The sequence below is a fragment of the Vitis riparia genome, chromosome 1 (assembly GCF_004353265.1).
Source record: "Vitis riparia cultivar Riparia Gloire de Montpellier isolate 1030 chromosome 1, EGFV_Vit.rip_1.0, whole genome shotgun sequence".
NCBI classification, from domain to species: Eukaryota; Viridiplantae; Streptophyta; class Magnoliopsida; order Vitales; family Vitaceae; genus Vitis; species Vitis riparia.
Window position 1 is genome coordinate 7,343,990 of NC_048431.1, and position 24,510 is coordinate 7,368,499.

At 42.2% G+C, this 24,510-nt stretch overlaps 1 protein-coding gene across 1 annotated transcript; it reads left to right on the plus strand.

Annotated features, from left to right (window-relative positions):
• Positions 1–23: 23 nt before the first annotated feature.
• LOC117914292 (GDSL esterase/lipase At3g27950-like) lies at positions 24–24,475 on the plus strand. Its single transcript, XM_034829563.1, has 7 exons — positions 24–247; positions 467–714; positions 1,239–1,448; positions 1,546–1,597; positions 23,228–23,348; positions 23,536–23,806; positions 24,040–24,475. Exons 1-7 carry the CDS (start codon positions 198–200, stop codon positions 24,300–24,302), a joined length of 1,215 nt encoding a protein of 404 aa, XP_034685454.1. The 5' UTR covers positions 24–197; the 3' UTR covers positions 24,303–24,475.
• The last annotated feature ends 35 nt before the right edge of the window (positions 24,476–24,510 follow it).

Genomic DNA, 24,510 nt, shown 5'->3' on the forward strand with positions numbered 1-24,510 from the left:
TTTACTGAATTGATTACAAGAATGAATGCGTTTCACTATGAATCCATTCAAAGTTTCCCACTTGTTTCAGTCTTGTGATTATTTGCCCATTATATCCTTCCACACGATTCAGCCATCAGCCATCGGGAGTTGCCTCATCCTCAGGTTGAAAAATGTAACCCATCCACGAATGAGAGAGACAAGCTGTTGCTCCCTTGATGTATTCCTCTGTGATTCAACCTTGCCTCCCAAGTCTCATTATTTTAAGGTTTATTAGCCTTGACTTTCTGCTCTTTTTTTCTTTTAATGGTATATGGTCTTGAGAGTGGTTAGGCCTTCAACTTGTTCCCATATCAATCTCGTCAAACTTGGGAACCTCTGTAATCCCATTTACCACTATCCATCACTTGTCTAATTAGCCCAAAAATATAGCCAAGAAGTTACAAGTTAAAGCTCTTGTTTACATAAATTTCTATTACACTTTCAGGATTAGTATGGCAGCAGCTGCGGTAATTGGAGTTGTTTTGGTTGCTCTACTCTCAGTTTTCTATGTGAATTGGAGACTTGACCGATCTAGTGGTTGCCACTTTCCGGCTATTTACAACTTTGGTGATTCAAATTCTGACACGGGCAGTGTTTCGGCTGTACTCCGTCGGGTCCCTTTTCCAAACGGGCAGAACTTTGGCAAACCATCTGGACGGTATTCTGATGGGCGCTTGATCATTGATTTTATAGGTAATATGTTGGTTGGTAGTTTCATAGTTGCACCCCTCATTAATCCTTTAAATTCAGTACCAACCGGGTTCATCCACCAGTACGAAGTTCTCTTTTAGGCCTTTCAACCAATTGATATGACCCCATAGAACAGCTTTTGCTAAAACTCGAGCAGTTTCTTGAAAACTTGCCTTGGATACGAAACCTTTGAGTATTCAGAGATGCTCTTGCTATTCCCAATAAAATGGTTCAGTGACAAATAGCTTCATCCTATGGAATGTGCAGTCTCGGATTGCCACAACAAAGCCTTCCTTTATTTATTTGTCACTTGTCATACTTCTCCCCCCTTTTTTTAAGACAAATATTACTTTGATTTTTTATTTTTTAATCTCAGAATTCTCTCTTGGAAAAGTAATCTCAAATGCTGATTGAAAAAAAAAACAGTATGATTACACGCTTGGGAATATTTTCAAAGAACTTCTGAAAGAAGAAATTCGAAATGGTATAGCCCTTCCCATATTTACTTGGTTTCCCGTGAAATGCAGCTGAAAACTTGGGATTACCTTACTTGAATGCATATCTAGATTCTATTGGAACGAGTTTCAGACATGGAGCAAATTTTGCTGCCACTGGGTCCACAATTCAGCCACCTCATCTCAGAATGTTTGAGGAAGTTTGTTACCCCCTTTCTCTCAACATTCAGCTACTGCAATTTGCACAATTCAAAGCTCGCACTACTCAGCTATACCCTCAAGGTACTTACGTATATTTTCTCCCATACTTCTGCTGAAGGCAACTCAATACATTATCCTCTATGTTTGGTTGTGACATCAATGGTTTCTGACTTTCCAGTTCAAAACTCGGACATTAAAAACACTCTCCCAAGACCGGAGGACTTCTCAAAGTGTAGACCCCCATTTGGGACTTTTTCTTTTGTATTTCTGCAGGTTACTCTTTTTGACAGGTGTAAAGCTCTTAAGATGACAAGTGGAGAGTTCTCTATGAGCCAAATGCTGCCTCCTGGTTGGTCATTGTGGAATCAGATATTGCTTTTGAAGAGCTATCAGGAAGCGACACCGGGAAGAGGAGATGCAGAGGACGTTGAGAGTTTGTTAGAGGGGGAGCGTCTTCTGCAGGTGAAGAGGTGCTTTTCAAGGGGTGGCTGGCAGTTGCAGGGGGGGGAGTGTTGCTTTTCAGAGGCTGCTTTTGAGGGGAGAGAAGAGAAAATTTTTGCGGAGGTTGAGAGAGCTTTGAGGGGATCCTTTGCTTGGGGGGATTCCGGGAGCTCAGGTTGGTTACAGAGGGAGGTGTCTAGAGAGAATGAGGAGAGCATTGAGAACAGAAAGCTGAGAGAAGGAAGAAGCTGCCGGAGAGAGGGTTCTGATTTTGCAGTGAGCAGGCTGCTAAGGAAGACGGCAGAGCACGGAGGAGAACCAGAAATTAAAAGAAAACAGAGGGAAGAAAAGGAAGCATTCTCAGGTACCTTCATCATGGATTCCCTATTAGTTTCTACTGGTATGTTTTTCTGTTCTGTTTCCGCTGATTCTTAGATGATGTTTATTGACTGGGAGTGAGCATGTTGATATTTTGCTAATGGTCTTTCTGTAGTTTGGTTTGCTCCTGTTTTGTTTTCTTCATGAGATATTTCTGTAACAGTGTTCTATCTTTTATTTGATACTTGTTTGATTTCATCCACCCTAGTATGAGCTCATTTATTATCATATGAAATGAGACATTGTATGGTTTTGTTTTGCTCCGATTATTGGTGTTTTGTTTGGTTGCTTTCCTCTGTTCCTGGTACTTCGTCTATGAGGCATGTCAGTTTCCTCACCTCTGCCTAAGAGACTAAGGAACGTGTTCTCTGCTTGAGGGACTACCTAAACCCAACCAAGAGACGTGAGGATGCTGCTTCAGGATCTGGCACGAGATATCTCAGATTTAATAATTTTACTGTTGAGGCGGCTATCTCTGTTGGAGATTTGGTAGTGGGAATTTTGGAGATTTCGTTGTGGAAATGAAGGCCCAATGAGGGGAATGTGAGAACATCCTCAGAGGATTTTGAACCTCATCAATCTGAAGGTGTATAGTTGTCGTTCAATAATGGTGAAAATGGATAAGTGACTGAGTACCAAGAGATACTGCACATCTGTTAAAAGTTGGAGTATTCTGTGGCTTGCCACAACAAATTACTTTCTGGTCACGACCGGGAAGGAAACGCAGTGTGCATGAATGCATCTTTTATGAACAAAGCTTTTATATTCAATGGTGCCCCGTGCATTGTGGGTATTTATTCTGGTTTCACTGGTTTTAGCATCCCGTAGGCACCGAAACAAGAGATTGACAATTGTAACAGCAAGCTACAAAGAACTTGGGAAACTAGTCCAAATAGTACCGATGTATCATGGGGCAATTTCTTCAGAAATTATTGTTAGTTGCATGGGAGTGGCTTCAGAGGATAATGATGACCATGAAACTTCACTCTTCGATGCGGAACAACTTATGAGTCTTCATGGGAAGACTACATTGACTGCTGCTATTACAAAGGTGCTTGCAGAGGAAGGGAAAGCGAAAACAGTTGCCTTGGATAAAATTGACAAGGTTCCTGAAGAGAAGAAGAGAAGAATTACAATTGCAATGGCCTATGTCGAATATGAGACTGCAAAGCGGCACTATGCCAATGTGGATTGTCCAGGACATGCGGATCATGTGAAGAATATTATTATTGGGGCTGCCCAAGTGATTGGAGGTGTTCTGGTTGTTCTTGCTCCTGATGGGCCCATGCCACAGACAAAGGAACACATTCTACTTGCACGCCAGAAATGGAACTCCGTGAGCTTTTTAGCTTCTACAAGTTCCCTGGGGATGAAATTCCCATCATTCGGGGTTCAGCTTTGTACGCTTTACAGATGACTAATGAAGAAATAGGAAAACAGGCTATTTCGAGGTTAATGGATGCTGTTGATGAGTATATTCCTGACCCTGTGCGACAGTTTGACTGGCCACCTTGTATGAGAACAGCCCACGTCCTCCCAATTTGCCTCCAAACCTCTTTTGTGGCCTGCTACTGCCCCCTTCCCATTTGATCCCCGTCCTTTATGACTTTTCCTTCTCATATTTGGCCACCATCCTCAATCTATTCTCTTCATATATATCATGGCTCCATCACACCCGCCTACATGCCTTCACTTTTGGTTTTCAAAATACCCATTAAACGCATCCTTCATCCTTTTATCCTTCATACCCATTCTTTTCATACCTAGTGACCATCTCTCTATACTCATATCAAATCCCTCATTCCATACCCCACCATACCCGTCCTTTATACCCATTCTTTTCATACCCACTGATCATCTCTCTATACTCATATCTAACCCATTTCCCATCACCATTTATGCCCATTAAATCTTTCACGTCCCTATTCATAATTCCACCATGCCCATACTCATTAGGTGCCTACCAAACTTGAAATCTTTTCTTGGTCAATGTTGGTCTTGCGACAGAACTTGTGGAAGGAAAAAAGCAAGCTGGAGAGCATTCTTTGGGGGAGGTTACTGGTTACAGAGAGGTGAGTTTTTGGAGAGCTTAGAGAGAGATATTTTTGAGGGCCTTGCTTGACAAGCAAGCCGGACAGGAGAAGAAGTTTTCTTAGAGCTTGAGGAGAGCTCAGAGAGAAAACCAGGAGGATAGGGCTGTAAGTGTTGAAAGTGATGGCAGTGAAGGTAAAAGAGAGAGTGAGAACAGTCCTGTGTCAAGGGAAAAGAAGAAGAAAGGCCTCAGTGTTGAAAATGATGGTGGCAGGCTTCCTGAAGAAAGTGAGCAGACCTCTGTTTCACGGGAAAGGAAGAAGAGCAAATATTTGTGCCCACCATATACAAATGTGATACGGATGCATAGAAATTCTGGCTCAATGGGTGACTCAAAGACAGAATTCCTTGAAGTTTCGAATGTTGCTGGTAAGGGAGAGCGGAGCTCCAGGGCTGCAGGTCAATCTGTTGGGTCCCCTACAATTTTAAAGTGTAGTAGTGAGACGACCTATCAGAACAAAGACAGTAAAGAACTTCAGACACCAAAACAAAATCGGAACAAGGTTATTGACCTGAAGGAAATCCGCATATCATTGCAAGAAGTTCTATCTGGAATCCGATCTGCAGCCCTTAATCCCTTCTATCTGAGGGAAAACAAATCTGTTGATCAGATCAGTGGATTTCTGTCTGCATTCAGAAGTTCAATCTATCATGATGGTTCCAACTACAAAATGTTCAACAAACATGGACCTGGTAGAAAGAGAAAACGTCAAGAATCTGAACCTGGGTCATCAAGAGAAGACCTAAAACAGAATGACCACAACTCATCTAAGCAAGCCCGCAGGAGTAGAAAGAATGAAACAGCAGAGCCAGATGGCCCAGAACTCAAGCAAGCTGCTGCTGGAAAGTCAGATACGAAGACAAAACACAAAGACAAGGACAAAAAGGTTGAATCCGCTACACTTCTCTTGTCATTTGGACCTGGGATCTCCTTACCCTCAAAAGATGACCTCATTAAAATATTTTCGAAGTTTGGGACTCTGAATGAGTCAGAAACAGAGATACTGTATGATTCTTTCTGTGCTCGGGTCGTGTTTTCAAGAAGCTCAGATGCGGAAGAAGCCTTCAATGGTTCACAAAAGGCCAGTCCCTTTGGAGCCGAGCAAGTCACATATAGGCTCCGGTATCCATCATCCAGCACCAGCCAAGAGTCCGAGTGCTGAAGCACATTGCAGTGTAGGAGTGTGCATTGGAGGCTGGGTGTGGTGCTGTCTAGCTTTGGCTGCTGTCCTGGGCACTTCATGCCAACCCAATGACGCTGAACCAGAAGCTTTTCAAGACAAGGCGCATTATCCAGTTTGTGGATTGGTGCCCTACTGGATTCAAGGTGCAGTTTTCCTCGACGTAGTGGTGATGGTTTATGGCACCCATGCTACGCTTAATTATTGCTTTCCTTGGCAAAAGCGGAGACAATACACGAAGCGATGGAGATATTTTCATAATCAGGGACGAGGAATTCATGATGAATGCATATTGAGTTGAACATGCTATTCCGGTCAAAGTGAAGGGAATAGGGGATGAAATAACACGCATGGTTGAGGTTTTCAGCACGGGATATTGAGTATGGTATGTCTTTGTTTTCAGCAGAAAGAGAAGGATCTCAGCATTGTTGACTGGAATCTTTCCCTTACAAAAGTCCAATACAAAAATTCTCAATCACCCGCGTGACAATTTGGCGCGGAAATTGACAGTTGTGGCAGTGTACCCAGACGGCTTCGCTACTCTCGAGCATAATGCTCTGAGATGGAATTAAATGAAGAATCAACTCCAAGTCTGTATTTCCACTGAGAAAGCAGAGTCTTCTCCTCCCATCCAAGCCACGTTTTCTCCTCTCATGAGTTGAACTGTATGTTTAAGCTCTAAGAAAAATGGGATCCAGTCTTGCTATATTTGAATTTGGATTTTAGAATATGTGGACCAGTGAACAGTGGCCTGGACAAGTTAGCTATGGCGAAGGAATACAGTGTTCATTTGTGACCAGCTCAACAGTACCACTGATCCCTATAGTGCAGTCTCCCTATGCCCAGAGCTCAGAAGAAAAGGCTTATGCATGACCACCTTGGGGTACTTTTGACTGACTTTCACTTGATCTCCAGTTTCAATATACTCATCATTCTACAGAATTCATCATCTCAGCTTCATCGGGGTTTCAAAGATGACATGCAATTAGTGTTCAAGGTGCCCCAAGCTCAGGACTCCACTCTGCATGGTGCATGGCCACCTTTAAGCCACACGTCCTCTCTTTCTTTTTTTTTTTTTTACTTATTTATTTATTTATTTTACTAAATTATTTTATTTATTTATTTTATTTCATGTTATTTTATATATTTATTTATTTATTTTATTTTATCATTTTTTTTCACCATCTTCGATCTTAAAAGAATCCTCCAAGTTCAAATTTTAAAAATGTTTTTTCCAATTTCTAAATTCTTCAAATAATTTTATTTCTTAAAATTTTCATCTTTAGAGTTTTCAAATCCCAAAAATCCGTTTTTTAATAAAATTTGGCCGCCATTTTCTTTTCGGCGAGCCACTTTCGAATTCTTCATGATTTTTAAATGTTTTAAAATAAGTGTGAATTAATTTTCGTAATTCTTAATTATAGAATTTACGAAATTAATTCACTCAAAAATAAAACGGGCTTTGGTGGGGGCCCAACATCAAATGAATTTTCTTTAAAATAAAAGTGAATTTTGAGTGAAGTGTCATGCGTGCCTTTGATGATTTTTGCACTCAATTTAGTGACATGTGAGCTATGTTATGCTATTTATTGTGCACTAACCTTTTTCCTTGATAGCGCATGATGATTCGTTGCCCAGGTACGCGCTCACTCTCACTCTGGTTAATTCATATGCATTTTTTCGACTTTCATACGTGCATGATTGATTCGAGTATTCATTGATTTCCACATTGACTGCCATGTAAGCTTCATTTTATTAGTAGAGACCCGTCTTTAGGGACTTAGAGGGGTGCTACGGTCTTTACCGTACCTTCCCGATAAGTAACCTGACCCCCGAACCCGACCCGGTTTTTCACAGACCGCCTTTTCCAAATAAGGAGTCACACTTAGGGTTTTTCTTTCTTATTTTGTTTACCCTTTAAAAATAAAACAAAAATAAGTGGCGACTCCAAGTCATTTTTGAATAATCAATAAAAAATCAATTTTTTTAAATAAAAATCGAGCTCGCCATCGAGTGGGAAACGCATTGAGCACGAAATGCGGGGTCCACAAAATGGCGACTCCACTGGGGATCGTTTAGAGGGTCAAGCTTGAACTTAAAGTGAAGCAAATGTGATGTTTGATGAGTTTATCAGTGAGTACTCACTTCTTGATTGCACATTGAGGGTTCCCGAGTTTTCACTTGGGACATTGACATGTTGGTCGTATAGGTCGATTATCTTGATTGGGGATTCTGATATAGCCAGTTTTTTTCATGCTTCATTGATATATTTGTTTGAGATATTTGACATTCTGATTATGATGATTGATTCGTCTTGATTGAGGATCTCGAGATAGCTTTTTTTCTCTGTGCTTCATTGCCATATTCGTTCGAGATATTGACATGCTGATTGTATTGATTGCCTATCTTATTTCGCTTAGCATAGTGATTATGATATTTGCCATGATTATTCTGATCGCCTTGCACATATGGATTCATTGTTATGCATCGTTTGATTTGACATGTCGATTCTCTGGATTATATATTCTCTTGACCGTCTTTGAGCATGGTGTTCTTATCACTATTCATCTTGATTGGCACGACTTGTATGTGTACATGAGTGATATATCCTATACTTTGCTTGACTGTATGTCGCATGACCTACCCTTCTTCTGCTTGATTGCATGTTGCTTGTCCATGTGGGCCGCACTTCTATCCCCTTACCTCCAACTCTCTTGGTCTCGGTCATTTCCTTCATTTTGGTTCTCACTTTTGCAAGTGTGAGGCCTTCTGTGTGATTGTTCTCTGACCGAGCCAGAGTTTAGGAGTAGGGTCTAGCGACGGGCTATATCGATGTACGGGAGCGTTCTGGAGGAGACCGACATATCGATGCTGATTGGAGTCCGATCATTGAAGACCTGTATAGCCCCGAGCTAGGTTTCATGGATAGTTGTGCGACCAGTGTGTTTCCTTTTCTGCTCTAGATTCATAGGGTTTTCGGATGCACCCACACCGCTCACTGTGCACTCTAGTTGACTATTGAGCGTTGAGAGTTTGAGAGATTTCACCATAGGAAACCCCCTGGGATGTCGAGGTAGTGCATGTGTGGAGGTGATGACCACCTTGCATGGAAGCGCCCCGTCTCTTCGGAGGCGTGCAGAGGGTTGCGTACCGTCGGAGGGTATGATCGCTTCTGCTAGGGATCTTTTTAAGTCCACCCATATCCATTTAGAGCCACCTTCACCTCGTAGTTTGAGCCGTAGATCCTTCGATCAGGACTCCCTCCCTACACGTGGGTGCATCTGAGGGCCTTCAGAGCCTCTGTGGTTACACTTTGGATTCGACACTCCCTCTTTTTAGTCTCCAGTTGAGAGTGCTCGGAGATCGGCATGAGTTTGAGTATCGATCGGATCACCTTTTTCGTGTCATCTTGGATTATGCTTTTCACTCGAGGAGTTTAGCATGTTTTCTCCCTAGGGTTTTCGTTTTTCTTTCTTGGCTCGGCACATCTCTTCACTTTGTTGTCACTCACTCGATACTTTGGGATATGTTCATTGATCATCTGTTTACACTGTACACCTATCATGGGCTTAGTGCTTCATTCTTTGTTTGATCCATGGTTCGATTTTCCACTCGATGCTCACATTTTCATTATAGAAAGGTGAAAGGCACATTTTCATATTCACACATTTTTCGAGAGATTCGCCTTGATCACCTTATCATTCTTTCTCATATGGAGCTCGAGTTGAAGGTTGAGTTAAGGATATTTTGTTATATATTAAGTATCGATCTCGTGATAGTATTGTTCTTCACACCCCCATTCACTTTCTTCACACCTCGATCATTTTCTGGATCATCGATAGAAATTCTTTAGTCATATTTGTAGTCATCTCATGTTGGACACTCATGTGACTCTAAAGATTCTATCGTCTATCCAAATTTTGATTGTCACCATATGATTGTGTATTGCACCCTGTCATGTATTGGGTTGTATTGTATCATGTGTTGGTCATTGTTCGTTACATCCCGTGTCGTTGCATGAGTCGTGTTTGAGTCGTTTTTGTTTGAGTTCTTTTGTAGGAGTCTATTTATAGTCCCAGTCTTGGTTCAGTGCCCTGGGTTGAGTGGGATAGAGGTTGATTCGTATCTCTGAGCTACTATAGACGGATTCACAGTTAGTTTCGATTGGTTAGCTTATCGCTTCTGTGGTTTCGATTCAGGGGGCATTGACCAGTTTGAGTTAGAGGATGGATACTCAGCAGAGTAGACACATAGTGCTCGAGGACACACCATCTGATATAGTGACACCACCTGTTATACCTGTTCAGATGCCAGCTACACAGACTTCACATGATCAGGCTACTATCATTCCACCCATTGTCACACCAGTTACCTTTATTGAGGATCCTCGTTCTCGTATGGACAGACTCGAGCGGAAGATTGGACAGATGAGAGATCCTGATGAGATGATTTCGTGGGATGACACCGACGATGTGCCAGTGGCCACTTTGCCGATCGGGTTCAGGATGCCTGATATAGAGAGATATACGGGTGTTGGATGTCCTCGTATTCATCTCAGACTTTATAGCACAGTTATGAGGGCCCTTGGTCTAGATGAGGCACAGTTGCTCACTTTGTTCCCATTGTCATTGAGCGGCAAGACACAGAGATGGTACGCTTCATTAGAGTCATCTCGTCGGAGGACTTGGGAGGACTTAGCACAGGAGTTTCTGAGACAGTATTCATTCAGTGGTGATACGAGCGTTACACGTAGAGAGCTTGAGTTTCTTAGACAGGGATCAGATGAGCCTATTTTTTCTTTTATCTCCCGATGGAGGGAGAAGGCCGCGGAGATGATTGAGCGACCTACCGAGAGAGATCAGATGAGCATGTTTTTGAGGAGTTTGCATCCTAGGTTTGCTCGGCATCTGACAGGAGTCCCATTCCAGGATTTCAGATCATTGGTTCAGGCTTTGTTCGATGTAGATGATGGCATATCTAGAGGATTATGGTCAGATATTACTCTTTCCCCAGATACTGAGGGGAAGGGAGTTGGTGGATCATTTGAGAGCTATGGAGGCGTATGTTCTGTGGACTTTCAGCATCGACGACCTGGTTATCATCCCTGTGCGGGATCATTGCAGATACATAGGAGTGATTTCCCACCCTTACAGCATCGTCATCCTCATTCAGTTCGGCAGTACCCTTCTGTGCATCCTCATACTGCCACGATGCGACCTTCATTCCAGTTTCAGCGTCCACAGACTAGTATCCCACGACATGAGCAGTCTCGTCCCCATCGGCGACGTCAGAGGACTTATTCTGATTTGGGGATGCCTTTGGATAGAGCTTTTGAGCGACTCAGATCTACTGGTTTTTTAGTACCATTGGCCCTTAGACCACTCCCGAGTACCTTGCCTCCGCGTTTTCGCGCTCACGAGTTCTGTGCATTTCACCAGATGGCAGGCCACCGTACTGATTATTGTGCTTCTCTACGTCATGCCATACAAGATCTTATTGACAGTGGTACAGTTAGCTTTCCTGTATCGACCACAGATACTGATCTTGGTCCAGATATGACTGCTGATTCCTTTCCAGCCTAGTCCACACATGCAGTTCCTCCTCCTTCGGGCTTATACCATCACATTTTGGACACCCAAGGCACTGATATTCACAGGACACTTTGATACCTTGTTGGTGTATTTTGGGACTACATTGTTTAGTTGGTCGTTTGAGTTTTTGTTCTCCTTTACTTTGTATTTGAGTCTTGTTTTATAGTTAGTGATTCGAGTCGTACCTTGTGTTTCGAGAGTAGACCTTATTGTCTTATTATTTTGCATGATGTACTCTCATTTCACTTAGTGATATTGTTGTTTTCTTGGGTATGTGTTTCTGTCTTCTTTTTATTATTATCATTGTTTCGTATCATGCATTTTGTGTTGTTATTTTGAGTAGCACTGTGTGTTGTTTTGTTTTGTCTCTTGCATGTGTTTGTTTTAGAGTCTTGGACAGTTTTAGTGTCGTGACTGGTCCCCGAGCAGAGATTGATGGCATGATGGTTATGATATTTTCAGAGTACATTGAGATTAGACTTCTTCAGTTGAGGTTCACCATGTCGGACGAGATCGCACCCATTACTCTTACTACTCTTTACGGGATGATGGTGGATTTGACACGGAGAGTTGAGAGGATTGAGCTTACTCTGTCAGAGTATCCATCGTCATCGAGAGGAGTTCCAGGAGTAGCGACGCCTTCATTGCCACACTCGACTTCATCAGCACCTGTTGCTTTGGGTGCCTCACATCCACGACCTCGCCCACATTCAATGCTCCAGCAGCATTCCTCATCCATTTCATTGGCTACGTCGACACGACCTCCATCCCGGGTTCGCGGCCCTCTGGTCGTTACAGTTCCTCAGGGGCGACCTCACCCTCATCGACGATGTCGGAGACACTTTTCAGATCTGAGTATACCCTTGAGTAGAGCTTTTGAGACGTTCCAGGCCATGGGATTTTTGGCTCCTTTGGCTCCTAGGGCACTTCCGGATCCTGTGCCTTCGCAGTTTCGGCTTGATTTATATTGTATGTACCATCAGTCAGTAGGACATCACACTGATCGTTGCACTGCCCTGCGACATGCCATACAGGACATTGTTGATTCTGGGACGTTTGGGCATCCTCAGTCTGACATGTTTCCTATTCCTACCTCAGCTCAAGCTATGCATGCAGACGCTCCTTCACCATCAGTCCCTGATCTTATTGACTTGGGCGATTGACTCATGATTGGCTTATCTTGATACAGTGGTGCTCAGATTTTGTTCCTTCTATGGCCAGAGATGTGATGACAAGACCAGTCACCGTTTTTGTTTTTGTTTGTTTAGTCTTGTTTTGCTTTTGACTTTTAGAGACTATAACTCGATTCTTGAGTATTGTCTTTGTTATCCTTCTTTTGCATGATGTACTCATCGGATTATCCCATTTGATGCATTTTCTTTTATGGACGTATCTTTGTGTTTTGTGATATGATGTATTGTTCTTTTGACTTGAGACGTCTTTTCACTTGCACATTGTGATCTTGAGGCTTGACCTATCATGGAGGATATTGAGCCTATTAGCCTAGGATCAGAGATTTGACCTAGAGAGTTCGAGATTGTGGTCCATCTTCTTATGATCAGAGCAGTACCTTGCTCACTTCCCACACCTTGACTTTGCTTTGACCTACATCCATCCATTATGAGCTTTGCACAGCATCACCTTTGAGACCATTATATGACCTTTCCATCCTCGGTTTTTCTAACCCTTCACATCCCCTCTCTGATTCGACCAGGTAGTGTGTGAGGAGTTTGAGCCTAGGGTTTGATCTCACATGGCGAGGTTTGGCTTATGATATTTGGGTGGCTTACGATATGAGGATTGGTCGATTGCTTGATGAGACTGTCACTTATTTTGCCGTGAGTATAGAGATTGATATTGTATGATGAGGGTTGGCTTGTGATGGGCAGTCGTGCCTGATGAGATCGTCGTTCACTTTGCTTTGAGAGGATCATCTTTGAGATTGTTATGGAGCATTCGGAGTACGGTTTGATGCATGATTCTAGAGGGTTGACGTGGTTATATCATATGGACATCGATCATAGGTATCGATCATCTGAGGGCTTGAGAGCATGATGTTTGAGACCGTGGTCACAAGATGGGTGGCCTTCATTTCGGTTAGCTCACACCCTATTACCTTCATTGATATATAGCCATTGCTAGCCCTTTGAGCCTCACATGAACATCATAGCCTTTTCTTTCTTATAGCCTTGCTTACCTTCTATACCGGGATAGGGACCCTTCAGTGTATGCATGCATTGTTTAGGGGTTTCATGAGCCTTGGACCTAGGGGCGCATTCTTCTCATTATCTGTTCTCATCACTGCATCATTGGATTTCATCTCATCTTACTGTTCGTGTTATTCATTTCATCCTCCTCATTCTATCCACTGTTCATTTCACATCATCTTCTTTCATCCCAAGGGGTGATCATCTTCAGTTCATTACATGAGGGGTAGTCATGTCATTTCCACTATTTATCCCACGGACACTGATCCAGGGATCCTTAGCTTGAGAGGGTCACCTCATCAGAGAGAGTTTATGGTACATTGACATTTGAGAGTATGTTTATTCGTTTTGATCCCATATTTGGGTCTTCTTTGTATGCGTTCAGAGCATGTACAGTTTATATATATGTAAAAAAAAAAAAAAAAAAAAAAAAAAAAAAAAAAAAAAAAAAAAAAAAAAAAAAAAAAAAAAAAAGCAAGCCAGGTGTGTATTGTTATCCATCACTGAGTGTATGTATTGATATTCGAGGGTCACTTGATCGAGTATGTTTGTTGACGGGAGTTCGTATGTGAGCTTCCCGGGATCCCTCTGGCTTTGTATTCATTTTGTCGTATATCTTGCGAGCGGGATGAGTGACTTTCTCTTAGGAGCTCTGGGTCATTGTCCATTCCATCATCGTGTTCGTAGTTGATGTGACTTCACTCCATGTCTGATCTGAGTCGATCATTACTCCTTTTGGTATTATTTGCTTCATTATTATCATCCTCATTTTCACTTCTGATTCATCATTTTTATCTCACCTCTTATTTCGTTCTTTCAGTGACCTCATTTTCAGGTTTGATACCCTTTTCGCACCATCATTATACATCTTGTCATCAGTTCGGTTTTTCTTCATTGCATCATCATTGTTACCATGTTCACGTAGGCATCTTCAGGTCCATGGCTCACGATATTTTCTATACATGTTGCATTTTATACATGAGGGCATGGGTTTTGATCATTGGGTATTTGGGCCTAGTTTCCCTTCATTTCTATCACCTTATCACCCTAGCCTTCGTTACGTCCTGAGTCTTAAGACCACCCTGAGACCATGACATCACACATTGTGTTTGACAGCTCTTATGTGAGCGATACTTGGGATTGATTCGAGAGCATTCCGATTGTGATGGACCAGGAGTTATGGTATGACCTTACACTGGGGCATAGCCATCTCAGAGAGTTTTTCTATTGGATGACCATTATGTCGAGGCATACTCTTCTCAGTCGATGACGGATTTTTGAGCCATGTCCATTCCTTGGAGGATATCAGATGTCATTTTTCACATTGGAGCATGAGACGTGATTAGCGCATTTCATCTGGTGTATTTTACACAGGGGCATACCCCTTTCGGTCGATGATGGTTTTTAGGCATAGCTGTTCCTTGGAGGCGATTAGATTCATTTCACATTGGAGTACGAGATATGACCGAATGTTTTCTTTGATGTGATCACATGAGCATAGCCTTCTCATCATTGTTGACGTATTTTTGAGATGATTGGATCAGGACACGGACACTTATGAGAGCATGCAGCGGAGTTTAGTCATTTCAGGGTTTGCCCTATACTGGGGCATAACCCTTTCATTGGAGGTTGATCTTAGAGACACCAGTTCACATTGAGACGTGCTCTTTCTTTAGAGGAGGTCAGATACTCTCTTCACATTACCATGATGACTTCGAGGAGCGGAGATTCATTTTGATCAGATGAGGTATGATTGGTTGTACTCCTCTCATTGATGTTTGATTTGGAGATGCTTACACTGGGGCATAGCCCACTCATCGATGATGATTTTGTGAGATGACAGTTTATGTCAGACACTTACTTTCCAGAGATCATTCTGCACTGAGAGCTTACCCATTCTGAGATGATGCATTCACACTGGGGCATAGCCACCTTGCTGATTTTGACATTGAGACTCCACCTCCTGTTTATGATTGCTGCTTTCGATGGATCGTAGAGTCATTGACACCCTGGGCTCAGTCTTCTCAGCATACTTGGTCCGACTTGGGTACCCACTTTCCTTTGTTACAGACTCATGCATCCTCCCTTGGACACCGTTATACTTGCTCCCGTCTTATCAGAGCCTTACATCTTTTGGGCTTACATATTTCATCATCTTACCTGACTTTATCCCTTTCTCTTGATCCGAGGAAGATGTGGACTAGTCTCGAGCCTTCTGGTTGAGTTTTCACATGCCTTTGGACATTATGCTCAACATCTCCCATGATGGTGAGGCCTGTTAGATTCTTGATATATTTGTGATGATGTTCTCATTATCGATAGTTGACATGTCGTGTCTTGATTTGCTTACATTTCAGACTTTGAGTCTCGGTCAGCATTTGTTTGATCCATTATTTTGGTTTTGCTTTGTCAGCATAGTTTTGGTGATGTTTGATCTTGTTTTAGCTTTTGTTCATTGAGGCTTTGTACATGTTTTTCATTGCATCGTCATTGAGCATATCCCAGAGTGTCTTGTTTGGCGACATTCTATGTCTTATGTTGGTTACTATCTCACACTGGGGCATACCCCCATCCTTCAGTTCATTAGATATTTTGCGGACTTTCTCACTGCTCAGTCTATTTCTTGACCTTTGTGAGTTGTCATACCGGGGCATACCCCTACCCTTGAGTCCACCAGACCTTTTGTGATTTTTCTCATCCTTTGATCCACTTCTTGATCTTTGTGAGTCATCATATTGGGGCATACCCCCTTTAGCACTTTTCTACTGGGGCATACCCCCTCTCTTTGGGTTTACCATGTCTCGCGTTGATTTCATGGTTGTCAGACCCATTTGTCGATCTTTACGAGTTATCACCTAGGGCATTCCCCTTTCATCAGTTTATTCAGGGCATCCCCCTACCGTCAGTTTGTTTAGGGCATCCCCCTACCGTCAGTTTGCTTAGGGCATCCCCCTTTGTTTCGGTTTTTCACCACCATAGATCGGACATCTATGGGCTTTGATCAGTTTTTCACCATCATAGATTTTCATCTATGAGCATTTGCTTCAGATTCACCACCATAGATCGGACATCTATGGGCTTTGATCAATTTTTCACCATCATAGATTTTCATCTATGAGCATTTATTTCAGATTCACCACCATAGATCGGACATCTATGGGCTTTGATCAGTTTTTCACCATCATAGATTTTCATCTATGAGCATTTGCTTCAGATTCACCACCATAGATCGGACATCTATGGGCTTTGATCAGTTTTTCACCATCATAGATTTTCATCTATGAGCATTTATTTCAGATTCACCACCATAGATCGAACATCCATGGGCTTTGATCAGTTTTTCACCATCATAGATTTTCATCTATGAGCATTTGTTTCAGATTTCACCACCATGGATCAGCTATCTATGGGCCTTTCAGTTATTTCACCACCATAGATTGGCATCTATGGGCATTTTTATTGTATCACCACCGTAGGTCTTCACCTATGGGCCTTCTAGTTTAGTATTTAGAGTTAGTTTTTTTGGTTTGGCTTCCAGAGCTATTATTTTCTCGGTTTTGTGTTTAGAGTCAGTCTCGTCATTCAGAGTCACAGCTCCTAGCCTTCATATTCATTGGCATTGCACGTTTCACTTTCATGGATTTGCACTTATTCTCACTCTCCTCACCTCGTTACCCTGTGCTTATCACCTATTCATCTCATAGTCCGCATAGGGCAGTTTCCCTTGGGCACATTCTTGATCGTACTCCAGGGTGGTTCGACCGTTACTCATTTTTGACATCGATCTTCGGGTCACTTTTGGAGACGTCTTAGAGGGGGTCTGGATCCTTAGTGTGGCTTCCGAGGCTCTCTGAGATATGTTTTTCTTTTAGGATTAGAGCCTTTGTGTTTGTCTGCTAGCCTGAGTTACTTTGCGTTTCATTAGTATCCCTATGGGGGTCTCCTTGGTTCTTCAGTAGAGTTCACTTCATTCCACTCACTATTCGCACTTGCTTTTCACTCCAGCGTTCATGTTCCTTGCACTCGTGATCTCTACCGAAGAGGGGCATATTTGTAGACCCCCATTTGGGACTTTTTCTTTTGTATTTCTGCAGGTTACTCTTTTTGACAGGTGTAAAGCTCTTAAGATGACAAGTGGAGAGTTCTCTATGAGCCAAATGCTGCCTCCTGGTTGGTCATTGTGGAATCAGATATTGCTTTTTGAAGAGCTATCAGGAAGCGACACCGGGAAGAGGAGATGCAGAGGACGTTGAGAGTTTGTTAGAGGGGGAGCGTCTTCTGCAGGTGAAGAGGTGCTTTTTCAAGGGGTGGCTGGCAGTTGCAGGGGGGGGAGTGTTGCTTTTCAGAGGCTGCTTTTGAGGGGAGAGAAGAGAAAATTTTTGCGGAGGTTGAGAGAGCTTTGAGGGGATCCTTTGCTTGGGGGGATTCCGGGAGCTCAGGTTGGTTACAGAGGGAGGTGTCTAGAGAGAATGAGGAGAGCATTGAGAACAGAAAGCTGAGAGAAGGAAGAAGCTGCCGGAGAGAGGGTTCTGATTTTGCAGTGAGCAGGCTGCTAAGGAAGACGGCAGAGCACGGAGGAGAACCAGAAATTAAAAGAAAACAGAGGGAAGAAAAGGAAGCATTCTCAGGTACCTTCATCATGGATTCCCTATTAGTTTCTACTGGTATGTTTTTCTGTTCTGTTTCCGCTGATTCTTAGATGATGTTTATTGACTGGGAGTGAGCATGTTGATATTTTGCTAATGGTCTTTCTGTAGTTTGGTTTGCTCCTGTTTTGTTTTCTTCATGAGATATTTCTGTAACAGTGTTCTATCTTTTATTTGATACTTGTTTGATTTCATCCACCCTAGTATGAGCTCATTTATTATCATATGAAATGAGACATTGTATGGTTTTGTTTTGCTCCGATTATTGGTGTTTTGTTTGGTTGCTTTCCTCTGTTCCTGGTACTTCGTCTATGAGGCATGTCAGTTTCCTCACCTCTGCCTAAGAGACTAAGGAACGTGTTCTCTGCTTGAGGGACTACCTAAACCCAACCAAGAGACGTGAGGATGCTGCTTCAGGATCTGGCACGAGATATCTCAGATTTAATAATTTTACTGTTGAGGCGGCTATCTCTGTTGGAGATTTGGTAGTGGGAATTTTGGAGATTTCGTTGTGGAAATGAAGGCCCAATGAGGGGAATGTGAGAACATCCTCAGAGGATTTTTGAACCTCATCAATCTGAAGGTGTATAGTTGTCGTTCAATAATGGTGAAAATGGATAAGTGACTGAGTACCAAGAGATACTGCACATCTGTTAAAAGTTGGAGTATTCTGTGGCTTGCCACAACAAATTACTTTCTGGTCACGACCGGGAAGGAAACGCAGTGTGCATGAATGCATCTTTTATGAACAAAGCTTTTATATTCAATGGTGCCCCGTGCATTGTGGGTATTTATTCTGGTTTCACTGGTTTTAGCATCCCGTAGGCACCGAAACAAGAGATTGACAATTGTAACAGCAAGCTACAAAGAACTTGGGAAACTAGTCCAAATAGTACCGATGTATCATGGGGCAATTTCTTCAGAAATTATTGTTAGTTGCATGGGAGTGGCTTCAGAGGATAATGATGACCATGAAACTTCACTCTTCGATGCGGAACAACTTATGAGTCTTCATGGGAAGACTACATTGACTGCTGCTATTACAAAGGTGCTTGCAGAGGAAGGGAAAGCGAAAACAGTTGCCTTGGATAAAATTGACAAGGTTCCTGAAGAGAAGAAGAGAAGAATTACAATTGCAATGGCCTATGTCGAATATGAGACTGCAAAGCGGCACTATGCCAATGTGGATTGTCCAGGACATGCGGATCATGTGAAGAATATTATTATTGGGGCTGCCCAAGTGATTGGAGGTGTTCTAGTTGTTCTTGCTCCTGATGGGCCCATGCCACAGACAAAGGAACACATTCTACTTGCACGCCAGAAATGGAACTCCGTGAGCTTTTTAGCTTCTACAAGTTCCCTGGGGATGAAATTCCCATCATTCGGGGTTCAGCTTTGTACGCTTTACAGATGACTAATGAAGAAATAGGAAAACAGGCTATTTCGAGGTTAATGGATGCTGTTGATGAGTATATTCCTGACCCTGTGCGACAGTTTGACTGGCCACCTTGTATGAGAACAGCCCACGTCCTCCCAATTTGCCTCCAAACCTCTTTTGTGGCCTGCTACTGCCCCCTTCCCATTTGATCCCCGTCCTTTATGACTTTTCCTTCTCATATTTGGCCACCATCCTCAATCTATTCTCTTCATATATATCATGGCTCCATCACACCCGCCTACATGCCTTCACTTTTGGTTTCAAAATACCCATTAAACGCATCCTTCATCCTTTTATCCTTCATACCCATTCTTTTCATACCCAGTGACCATCTCTCTATACTCATATCAAATCCCTCATTCCATACCCCACCATACCCGTCCTTTATACCCATTCTTTTCATACCCACTGATCATCTCTCTATACTCATATCTAACCCATTTCCCATCACCATTTATGCCCATTAAATCTTTCACGTCCCTATTCATAATTCCACCATGCCCATACTCATTAGGTGCCTACCAAACTTGAAATCTTTTCTTGGTCAATGTTGGTCTTGCGACAGAACTTGTGGAAGGAAAAAAGCAAGTTGGAGAGCATTCTTTGGGGGAGGTTACTGGTTACAGAGAGGTGAGTTTTTGGAGAGCTTAGAGAGAGATATTTTTGAGGGCCTTGCTTGACAAGCAAGCCGGACAGGAGAAGAAGTTTTCTTAGAGCTTGAGGAGAGCTCAGAGAGAAAACCAGGAGGATAGGGCTGTAAGTGTTGAAAGTGATGGCAGTGAAGGTAAAAGAGAGAGTGAGAACAGTCCTGTGTCAAGGGAAAAGAAGAAGAAAGGCCTCAGTGTTGAAAATGATGGTGGCAGGCTTCCTGAAGAAAGTGAGCAGACCTCTGTTTCACGGGAAAGGAAGAAGAGCAAATATTTGTGCCCACCATATACAAATGTGATACGGATGCATAGAAATTCTGGCTCAATGGGTGACTCAAAGACAGAATTCCTTGAAGTTTCGAATGTTGCTGGTAAGGGAGAGCGGAGCTCCAGGGCTGCAGGTCAATCTGTTGGGTCCCCTACAATTTTAAAGTGTAGTAGTGAGACGACCTATCAGAACAAAGACAGTAAAGAACTTCAGACACCAAAACAAAATCGGAACAAGGTTATTGACCTGAAGGAAATCCGCATATCATTGCAAGAAGTTCTATCTGGAATCCGATCTGCAGCCCTTAATCCCTTCTATCTGAGGGAAAACAAATCTGTTGATCAGATCAGTGGATTTCTGTCTGCATTCAGAAGTTCAATCTATCATGATGGTTCCAACTACAAAATGTTCAACAAACATGGACCTGGTAGAAAGAGAAAACGTCAAGAATCTGAACCTGGGTCATCAAGAGAAGACCTAAAACAGAATGACCACAACTCATCTAAGCAAGCCCGCAGGAGTAGAAAGAATGAAACAGCAGAGCCAGATGGCCCAGAACTCAAGCAAGCTGCTGCTGGAAAGTCAGATACGAAGACAAAACACAAAGACAAGGACAAAAAGGTTGAATCCGCTACACTTCTCTTGTCATTTGGACCTGGGATCTCCTTACCCTCAAAAGATGACCTCATTAAAATATTTTCGAAGTTTGGGACTCTGAATGAGTCAGAAACAGAGATACTGTATGATTCTTTCTGTGCTCGGGTCGTGTTTTCAAGAAGCTCAGATGCGGAAGAAGCCTTCAATGGTTCACAAAAGGCCAGTCCCTTTGGAGCCGAGCAAGTCACATATAGGCTCCGGTATCCATCATCCAGCACCAGCCAAGAGTCCGAGTGCTGAAGCACATTGCAGTGTAGGAGTGTGCATTGGAGGCTGGGTGTGGTGCTGTCTAGCTTTGGCTGCTGTCCTGGGCACTTCATGCCAACCCAATGACGCTGAACCAGAAGCTTTTCAAGACAAGACGCATTATCCAGTTTGTGGATTGTTGCCCTACTGGATTCAAGGTGCAGTTTTCCTCGACGTAGTGGTGATGGTTTATGGCACCCAGGCTATGCTTAATTATTGCTTTCCTTGGCAAAAGCGGAGACAATACACGAAGCGATGGAGATATTTTCATAATCAGGGACGAGGAATTCATGGTGAACGCCTATTGAGTTGAACATGCTACTCCGGTCAAAGTGAAGGGAATAGGGGATGAAATAACACGCATGGTTGAGGTTTCAGCACGGGATATTGAGTATGGTATGTCTTTGTTTTCAGCAGAAAGAGAAGGATCTCAGCATTGTTGACTGGAATCTTTCCCTTACAAAAGTCCAATACAAAAATTCTCAATCACCCGCGTGACAATTTGGCGCGGAAATTGACAGTTGTGGCAGTGTACCCAGACGGCTTCGCTACTCTCGAGCATAATGCTCTGAGATGGAATTAAATGAAGAATCAACTCCAAGTCTGTATTTCCACTGAGAAAGCAGAGTCTTCTCCTCCCATCCAAGCCACGTTTTCTCCTCTCATGAGTTGAACTGTATGTTTAAGCTCTAAGAAAAATGGGATCCAGTCTTGCTATATTTGAATTTGGATTTTAGAATATGTGGACCAGTGAACAGTGGCCTGGACAAGTTAGCTATGGCGAAGGAATACAGTGTTCATTTGTGACCAGCTCAACAGTACCACTGATCCCTATAGTGCAGTCTCCCTATGCCCAGAGCTCAGAAGAAAAGGCTTATGCATGACCACCTTGGGGTACTTTTGACTGACTTTCACTTGATCTCCAGTTTCAATATACTCATCATTCTACAGAATTCATCATCTCAGCTTCATCGGGGTTTCAAAGATGACATGCAATTAGTGTTCAAGGTGCCCCAAGCTCAGGACTCCACTCTGCATGGTGCATGGCCACCTTTAAGCCACACGTCCTCTCTTTCTTTTTTTTTTTTTTTTACTTATTTATTTATTTATTTTACTAAATTATTTTTATTTATTTATTTTATTTCATGTTATTTTATATATTTATTTATTTATTTTATTTTATCATTTTTTTTTCACCATCTTCGATCTTAAAAGAATCCTCCAAGTTCAAATTTTAAAAATGTTTTTTCCAATTTCTAAATTCTTCAAATAATTTTATTTCTTAAAATTTTCATCTTTAGAGTTTTCAAATCCCAAAAATCCGTTTTTTAATAAAATTTGGCCGCCATTTTCTTTTCGGCGAGCCACTTTCGAATTCTTCATGATTTTTAAATGTTTTAAAATAAGTGTGAATTAATTTTCGTAATTCTTAATTATAGAATTTACGAAATTAATTCACTCAAAAATAAAACGGGCTTTGGTGGGGGCCCAACATCAAATGAATTTTCTTTAAAATAAAAGTGAATTTGAGTGAAGTGTCATGCGTGCCTTTGATGATTTTTGCACTCAATTTAGTGACATGTGAGCTATGTTATGCTATTTATTGTGCACTAACCTTTTTCCTTGATAGCGCATGATGATTCGTTGCCCAGGTACGCGCTCACTCTCACTCTGGTTAATTCATATGCATTTTTTCGACTTTCATACGTGCATGATTGATTCGAGTATTCATTGATTTCCACATTGACTGCCATGTAAGCTTCATTTTATTAGTAGAGACCCGTCTTTAGGGACTTAGAGGGGTGCTACGGTCTTTACCGTACCTTCCCGATAAGTAACCTGACCCCCGAACCCGACCCGGTTTTTCACAGACCGCCTTTTCCAAAATAAGGAGTCACACTTAGGGTTTTTCTTTCTTATTTTGTTTACCCTTTAAAAATAAAACAAAAATAAGTGGCGACTCCAAGTCATTTTTGAATAATCAATAAAAAATCAATTTTTTTAAATAAAAATCGAGCTCGCCATCGAGTGGGAAACGCATTGAGCACGAAATGCGGGGTCCACACAAAGGCTCTTTACACTATGGATACTGGACAAAACGATCTTCATGATGGGTTTACCTCAATGACGGTAGAGCAAGTGCAGAAATCCATTCCAAACATAATCAATCAATTTTCTCAGGCCATAGAGGTACTAAGACTTCCTTCCCACGTATGAACATTAGCAGCAGCAATTAATGATTCCCTTACATATTCTGTTCTTTCTAAGACCAACCATCCACTTGTTGGAATTGGTCAGGAAAAGTTGAGGAAGTGCCTTGCTTGATATATATGGGTTTTACTTAACATTTTAATTGCGGTTTTTGCTGCTGTTTCAGCAACTCTACCAACAAGGAGCAAAAATATTTTGGATACACAATACAGGTCCCATTGGCTGCTTGCCCTTCTTTGTTATAAATTATCCTCCAAAGTCTGATAATGTTGACCAAACTGGCTGCATTAAGTCCTACAATGAGGTGGCTCAGGAGTTCAACAGGCAGCTTAAGGACATGGTGTCCCAACTAAGAAGCAAACTTGGAGATGCTCTACTCACTTACGTCGACATCTACTCAGCTAAATATTCCCTAATCAGTGAAGCCAAGACACATGGTAAAATTTCATTTGCCTTGGCCTTTCTGAATCTCTAGAAATAAATGAAAGATTGAGGACTAATAGTCTAATACTATACATGTAGTTGACTATTCTTGACTTTGTAACTTTGTGGAGACTTTTTAAAGCCGTGAGGGCTCAATGGGTCTAAAGGGTGTTCGTCTGTTCAAATGCCAACAAAACACATTGGGCTCAGGCTCAGTACTGATAGTTCTATTATTTGGATTTTGCAGGTTTTGTTGATCCTTTTGGGCAATGTTGTGGGCAAAATGGGAAGTTTCGAGAATGTGGGAAGAAGGCCGTGGTGAATGGGACTGAAGTTGATGGTGCCTCTTGTACTAATCCTTCAGAATACATTAGCTGGGATGGCATACATTATACTGATGCTGCAAACCAGTGGGTGGCCGGACGCATTCTCAATGGTTCACTGTCTGATCCTCCACTTCCCATCTCTGAAGCATGTCACAAGCCTCTTCACTTGGAGCTGAAATATTGAATGGAATCATCCACATTAGGAGGCAATTACTTGGATATGCATACTAGGGGTGGTCAGACTTTGCTTTATCTTAATATAAAGCAGTTGCATGGAATATAATTGATGTATAAGATGGGAGAGATAACCAATTTTATGGTTGTTAATAGTATAAACTCTATTACGTTTTCAATTCAGTGTTGTGAAAACCCTTTGTAAAAACAAAAAATTA